This window comes from Scophthalmus maximus, chromosome 22 (genome assembly GCF_022379125.1).
Source record: "Scophthalmus maximus strain ysfricsl-2021 chromosome 22, ASM2237912v1, whole genome shotgun sequence".
NCBI lineage: Eukaryota > Metazoa > Chordata > Actinopteri > Pleuronectiformes > Scophthalmidae > Scophthalmus > Scophthalmus maximus.
The window spans coordinates 14,450,001-14,457,500 of NC_061536.1; the positions used below are offsets into that span (position 1 = coordinate 14,450,001).

Below are 7,500 nucleotides of genomic sequence, written 5' to 3' on the forward strand. Positions count from 1 at the left end.
TGTTCATTCTGACTGACGGAGGTTTTTGTACGACGCTTTTTCACCGTGTGAACACGTATTGACTGTTGATGTAGTGAGCACTCTGACAGTAGTAAACTGCAGCATCTTCAGCCTGGACTCCACTGATGGTCAGAGTGAAGTCAGAGTTTGATCCACTGCCTGTAAAACGACCTTGAATCCCTGATGCTCGACTGGAAGCAGCGTAAATAAGCAGTTTAGGAGTTTCTCCATCTCTCTGTTGGTACCAGGCTAAATAGTGGTAGTTACTCCAAACATAAACATTCTGACTGGTTCTGCATGAGATGGTGGCGGAGTTTCCCACAGCTGATCTCACTGCTCCAGGCTGAGTCACTGTGACTTGGCCTCTGGACTCTGAGGACACAGAGACAGAGACATAAAGCAGCGTCACGGTTCTGTCGGCTTCACTTCAGAGGGACGGACGTTGACGGAGGAGTTGGATTCTCTGGACTTTACCTGTGAAGCAGCAGCAGAGGAGAGTCCAGATGAGGACGCAGGTCAGAGTCATGTTACTGATCGGGAGGACGTCTGTGGCGTCTGTTGTCGTGAAGGACAGCTGTCAGTCATCCAGTCCTCAACTCTCAGGACTATAAAGTCTCCCAGAGCACTGGAGCATGGTGCTGCTGATGCAAAGTGGCTCTCTATGGAAATGCTGTTTCTCCACAGACTGATTCATTACGATCTTGTCAATTCTCACTTCAACATGGTTCTGGCCTCATATCTTTAAACAAATGTGCAACAACTGTATCCGCTGGAAAATGAAATACTATTTTCCTCTCGTGTAAAGAGGATCATTAAATGTAGTTTCCACTTTGGACGATTGAATGAAATGTCTCACATAAACAGTGACAATCAGCACAGTCATTGGTTCTAACATTGAAGAACAACATGTTTCTGAAGCAGGTCGCAACGATGAAAACAAATCTTATTGTGTGATATGGAACTGCAGTTAATGTCTCATTCTACAGGAAGGCCTCATGACAGATGGAGAGGAACCTTCACGGTATTAAAAGAAAACCTAAATGCAAAAGTCAAAATGATTTACGATGATATGAGGATAGAAAAATGTATTGAAGAGAACATTCATATTTGGGTGTTGTATAATTTGCAGGACTTGACAGAGGGGCTATGTATTTATTTTCAAATGTACCTCAGATGAGTTCACCCAAATTACTTGTTCAAGCAGTTTTCCTTGTCTGTTCCTCGGCGTTTGTGTTCTTGCTCAAAAATTTGTGAAATTTTCCATTTGTGTCCTTTTCATTGGGTTTGGAAATCTCAGAGTTTTAGAGTCTCAAAATCTATTTAAAAAAAATACAAAATAGTTGCTCAAATTCATATGGAGGAAAATAATTCACCTCCTTCAGTTTTTTCCCTCAATGAGTTGAGCATTCTTTGTTCGTCTACTTTAATACATGACCTGTTATTACCTCCACCAAACTTGGTGGAAGGATGGGACATGGGCCAAAGAAGGACCCTCTACATTTTAACTCAGATCCGGACAAAGGGGAGGATCAAGGAATTATTATTTTCTCTCACCATTTTGAGATATGACATTTGTTGAAGTTTTCAACGACTTCCATGGAAACTAGAACGTCACTCAGTCGAGTTCAGAACTAAAAAGTCCTGACAGTCGCCTTAAAATCAAGCAAGCCACATATAATCTTACACACTCATTGATATCAGACGCCTGTTTCAGAAAAAAATGATTTGGTTATACATCAGATAGGTAGGTGACGAGATTGGGTCCTGAAAAATTTGTTATGTAAAGCAGGATGTCTTCTGCAAAATAGTTTATGCTATGATGTGTTGTTCTGAGCAGATGCAGATATTGGTGTATTTGTGTGTGTGTGTGTGTGTGTGTGTGTGTGTTTGTGTCCTCAGTTAACTGTGTCAGTCTCACTTCACTTTCTGTTCATTCTGACTGACGGAGGTTTTTGTACTACGCTTTTTCACATACATGGAGATAGCATGAGGGTAAATCTTTAGTTTAGACTCGGATTTCAAATGACGTCACCTGCACGAAATGGCGGCTCCTGTATCTCAGATATTTTGACCTTGTTTATGTACAGTGGGAGAAAATGGAGATGCTTCGTCCATCTTCATTTACAGTCTATGATAAAAACTTAAAGAACATGAGATGATGATTTTGGTGATGTATCACAGGAAGTCATCAGCATAGAGGCTGATTTATCGAAGGAGTCAAAGAAATCATCTCTGAGGTGCTGACGGATTTCCTAATGGAAGCAATCAGGTAGTTTTAATAAATGTGTAAAAAGAGTTAAACAAAGAACTGAAACATGTCTGATGGAGATTAATAATTATGTTTGTATTCACTGTAATGAAGTCGTCTACACTGAGACGCTCGAATAAACTTCATCAAACAGCTGTTGTGTCTGTGTGTGTGTGTGTGCGTGTGAGTGTGTATGTGTGTGTGTGTGTGTGAGTGTGTATGTGTGTGTGTGTATGTGTGTGTGTCCTCAGTGAACTGTGTCAGTCTCACTTCACTTTGTGTTCATTCTGACTGACGGAGGTTTTTGTTCGACGCTTTTTCACTGTGTGAACACGTATTGACTGTTGATGTAGTGACCACTCTGACAGTAGTAAACTGCAGCATCTTCAGCCTGGACTCCACTGATGGTCAGAGTGAAGTCAGAGTTTGATCCACTGCCTGTAAAACGACCTTGAATCCCTGATGCTCGAGTGGAAGCCCAGTAAATGAGCAGTTTAGGAGTTTCTCCATCTCTCTGTTGGTACCAGGCTAAGAGGTGGTAGTTACTCCAAACACGAACATTCTGACTGGTTCTGCATGAGATGGTGGCGGAGTTTCCCACAGCTGATCTCACTGCTCCAGGCTGAGTCACTGTGACTTGGCCTCTGGACTCTGAGGACACAGAGACAGAGACATAAAGCAGCGTCACGGTTCTGTCGGCTTCACTTCAGAGGGACGGACGTTGACGGAGGAGTTGGATTCTCTGGACTTTACCTGTGAAGCAGCAGCAGAGGAGAGTCCAGATGAGGACGCAGGTCAGAGTCATGTTACTGATCGGGAGGACGTCTGTGGCGTCTGTTGTCGTGAAGGACAGCTGTCAGTCATCCAGTCCTCAACTCTCAGGACTATAAAGTCTCCCAGAGCACTGGAGCATGGTGCTGCTGATGCAAAGTGGCTCTCTATGGAAATGCTGTTTCTCCACAGACTGATTCATTACGATCTTGTCAATTTTCACTTCAACATGGTTCTGGCCTCATATCTTTAAACAAATGTGCAAAAACTGTATCCGCTTTAAAATGAAATATTATGTTCCTCTCGTGTGAAGAGGATCATTACATGTAGTTTCCACTTTGGACGATTGAATGAAATTTCTTACATAAACAGTGACAATCAGCAAGGTCATTGGTTCTAACATTGAAGAACAACATGTTTCTGAAGCAGGTCGCAACGATGAAAACAAATCTTATCGTGTGATATGTAACTGCAGTTAATGTCTCATTCTACAGGAAGGCCTCATGACAGATGGATAGGAACCTTCATGGTATTAAAAGAAAACTTAAACGCAAAAGTCAAATTGATTTACGATGATATGAGGATTGAAAAATGTATTGAAGAGAACATTCATATTTGTGTGTTGTATAATTTGCAGGACTTGACAGAGGGGCTATGTATTTATTTTCAAATGTACCTCAGATGAGTTCACCCACCATTACTTGTTCAAACAGTTTTCCTTGTCTGTTCCTCTGCATTTGTGTTTTTGCTCAAAAGTTTGTGAAATTTCCCATTTGTGTCCTTTTCATTTGGTTTGGAAATCTCAGAGTTCTGGAGTCTCAAAATCTATATTTAAAAAAATACTAAATAGTTGCTGGAATTCATATGAAGGAAAATAATTCACCTCCTTCAGTTTTTTCCCTCAATGAGTTGAGCATTCTTTGTTCGTCTGCTCCAATACATGACCTGTTATTACCTCCACCAAACTTGGTGGAAGGATGGGACATGGGCCAAAGAAGGACCCTCTTCATTTTAACTCAGATCTGGACAAAGGGGAGGATCAAGGAATTATTATTTTCTCTCATCATTTTGAGACACGACATTTGTTGAAGTTTTCAACGACTTCCATGGAAACTAGAACGTCACTCAGTCGAGCTCAGAACTAAACAAGTCCTGAAAGTCGCCTTAAAATCAAGCAAGCCACATATAATCTTACACACTCATTGATATCAGACACCTGTTTCAGAAGAAAGTGATTCGGTCATAGATCAGAGAGGTAGGTGACAAGATTGGGCCGTGAAAGATTTGTTATTTAAAGCAGGATGTCGTCTGCAAAATAGTTTATTCTATGATGTGTAGCTCTGAGCAGATGCAGATATTGGTGTGTGTGCATGTGTGTGTGTGTGTGTGTGTGTGTATTTGTGTGTGTGTGTGTATGTATGTGTGTGTGTGTATGTGTGTGTGTGTGTGTGTGTGTGTGTCCTCAGTGAACTGTGTCAGTCTCACTTCACTTTGTGTTCATTCTGACTGACGGAGGTTTTTGTACGACGCTTTTTCACTGTGTGAACACCCACTGACTGTTGATGTAGTGAGCACTCTGACAGTAGTAAACTGCAGCATCTTCAGCCTGGACTCCACTGATGGTCAGAGTGAAGTCAGAGTTTGATCCACTGCCTGTAAAACGACCTTGAATCCCTGATGCTCGACTGGAAGCATAGTAAATGAGCAGTTTAGGAGTTTCTCCATCTCTCTGTTGGTACCAGGCTAAATAGTTTGAGCTATAAACATTCTGGCTGGTTCTGCATGAGATGGTGGCGGAGTTTCCCACAGCTGATCTCACTGCTCCAGGCTGAGTCACTGTGACTTGGCCTCTGGACTCTGAGGACACAGAGACAGAGACATAAAGCAGCGTCACGGTTCTGTCGGCTTCACTTCAGAGGGACGGACGTTGACGGAGGAGCTGGATTCTCTGGACTTTACCTGTGAAGCAGCAGCAGAGGAGAGTCCAGATGAGGACGCAGGTCAGAGTCATGTTACTGATCGGGAGGACGTCTGTGGCGTCTGTTGTCGTGAAGGACAGCTGTCAGTCATCCAGTCCTCAACTCTCAGGACTATAAAGTCTCCCAGAGCACTGGAGCATGGTGCTGCTGATGCAAAGTGGCTCTCTATGGAAATGCTGTTTCTCCACAGACTGATTCATTACGATCTTGTCAATTCTCACTTCAACATGGTTCTGGCCTCATATCTTTAAACAAATGTGCAACAACTGTATCCGCTGGAAAATGAAATACTATTTTCCTCTCGTGTAAAGAGGATCATTAAATGTAGTTTCCACTTTGGACGATTGAATGAAATGTCTCACATAAACAGTGACAATCAGCACAGTCATTGGTGCTAACATTGAAGAACAACATGTTTCTGAAGCAGGTCGCAACGATGAAAACAAATCTTATTGTGTGATATGGAACTGCAGTTAATGTCTCATTCTACAGGAAGGCCTCATGACAGATGGAGAGGAACCTTCACGGTATTAAAAGAAAACTTAAATGCAAAAGTCAAAATGATTTACGATGATATGAGGATAGAAAAATGTATTGAAGAGAACATTCATATTTGGGTGTTGTATAATTTGCAGGACTTGACAGAGGGGCTATGTATTTATTTTCAAATGTACCTCAGATGAGTTCACCCACCATTACTTGTTCAAACAGTTTTCCTTGTCTGTTCCTCGGCGTTTGTGTTTTTGCTCAAAAGTTTGTGAAATTTCCCATTTGTGTCCTTTTCATTTGGTTTGGAAATCTCAGAGTTCTGGAGTCTCAAAATCTATATTTAAAAAAATACTAAATAGTTGCTGGAATTCATATGAAGGAAAATAATTCACCTCCTTCAGTTTTTTCCCTCAATGAGTTGAGCATTCTTTGTTCGTCTACTTTAATACATGACCTGTTATTACCTCCACCAAACTTGATGGAAGGATGGGACATGGGCCAAAGAAGGACCCTCTTCATTTTAACTCGGATCCGGACAAAGGGGAGGATCAAGGAATTATTATTTTCTCTCATCATTTTGAGATACGACATTTGTTGAAGTTTTCAACGACTTCCATGGAAACTAGAACGTCACTCAGTCGAGCTCAGAACTAAACAAGTCCTGACAGTCGCCTTAAAATCAAGCAAGCCACATATAATCTTACACACTCATTGATATCAGACGCCTGTTCCAGAAGAAAATGATTCGGTCATAGTTCAGATAGGTAGGTGACAAGATTGGGCCGTGAAAGATTTGTTATTTAAAGCAGGATGTCGTCTGCAAAATAGTTTATTCTATGATGTGTAGCTCTGAGCAGATGCAGATATTGGTGTGTGTGCATGTGTGTGTGTGTGTGTGTGTGTATTTGTGTGTGTGTGTGTGTGTGTGTGTGTATGTGTCTGTGTGTATGTGTGTGTGTGTGTGTGTGTGTGTGTGTGTCCTCAGTGAACTGTGTCAGTCTCACTTCACTTTGTGTTCATTCTGATTGACGGAGGTTTTTGTACGACGCTTTTTCACTGTGTGAACACGTATTGACTGTTGATAACATGAAAACTCTGACAGTAGTAAACTGCAGCATCTTCAGCCTGGACTCCACTGATGGTCAGAGTGAAGTCAGAGTTTGATCCACTGCCTGTAAAACGACCTTGAATCCCTGATGCTCGACTGGAAGCAGCGTAAATAAGCAGTTTAGGAGTTTCTCCATCTCTCTGTTGGTACCAGGCTAAATAGTGGTAGTTACTCCAAACATGAACATTCTGACTGGTTCTGCATGAGATGGTGGCGGAGTTTCCCACAGCTGATCTCACTGCTCCAGGCTGAGTCACTGTGACTTGGCCTCTGGACTCTGAGGACACAGAGACAGAGACATAAAGCAGCGTCACGGTTCTGTCGGCTTCACTTCAGAGGGACGGACGTTGACGGAGGAGTTGGATTCTCTGGACTTTACCTGTGAAGCAGCAGCAGAGGAGAGTCCAGATGAGGACGCAGGTCAGAGTCATGTTACTGATCGGGAGGACGTCTGTGGCGTCTGTTGTCGTGAAGGACAGCTGTCAGTCATCCAGTCCTCAACTCTCAGGACTATAAAGTCTCCCAGAGCACTGGAGCATGGTGCTGCTGATGCAAAGTGGCTCTCTATGGAAATGCTCTGACTCCAGCAGGAACCTGGATCACTGTGATCCTGCTGTTTATCAGTGGATCAATCACTTGATCAGAGTATTGATCAGGATGTGTCATCACTTGTTTAGATTTTTATCATTATCTCATGTTTCTGTCTTTTCTCATATTCTCTTGTATATTTACAAAAATTGATTTTTCTTTAAAATCTTTATATAAAGTTTTAAGAAATAAAACTTTTTCAATCATGTGGTTATTTGTTGTCGTCAGATTTTAAAACCGGTTGATGAAACGTTACAAACAGACTAATGTTGGTGAGTTTGTTTGTCAGAGTCAGAGAGTCGTGTCTCTGCAGCGAG

The 7,500-nt window shown here is 42.1% G+C and overlaps 1 protein-coding gene and 4 gene segments (V, D, J or C); 1 reads left to right on the plus strand and 4 right to left on the minus strand.

The window, feature by feature from the left end:
- The window catches only part of LOC118292494 (immunoglobulin lambda-1 light chain-like), a 2,572-nt gene extending 2,046 nt beyond the window's left edge, over positions 1-526 (minus strand). The window contains exons 1-2 of the mRNA XM_047330411.1: positions 475-526; positions 45-372 (exon numbers count right to left, since the gene is read on the minus strand). Of these exons, the coding sequence (XP_047186367.1) occupies positions 45-372; positions 475-526 (380 nt within the window). The remainder of the gene's footprint in view (positions 1-44; positions 373-474) is intronic.
- Positions 527-2,549: 2,023 nt separating this feature from the next.
- On the minus strand, positions 2,550-3,053 carry LOC118291716. The segment is given in 2 exon segments: positions 2,550-2,899; positions 3,002-3,053. Coding segments are annotated over 2 exon segments (384 nt in total).
- Positions 3,054-4,537: 1,484 nt separating this feature from the next.
- LOC124849795 lies at positions 4,538-5,044 on the minus strand. The segment is given in 2 exon segments: positions 4,538-4,876; positions 4,979-5,044. Coding segments are annotated over 2 exon segments (375 nt in total).
- Positions 5,045-6,452: 1,408 nt separating this feature from the next.
- On the minus strand, positions 6,453-7,026 carry LOC118291707. The segment is given in 2 exon segments: positions 6,453-6,872; positions 6,975-7,026. Coding segments are annotated over 2 exon segments (384 nt in total).
- Positions 7,027-7,412: 386 nt separating this feature from the next.
- Positions 7,413-7,500, plus strand: part of LOC118291705 — a 1,603-nt gene continuing 1,515 nt past the window's right edge. The window contains 1 exon segment of the C gene segment in view: positions 7,413-7,500. This exon segment is cut by the window's right edge and continues 78 nt beyond it. Coding sequence covers positions 7,428-7,500 — 73 coding nt within the window.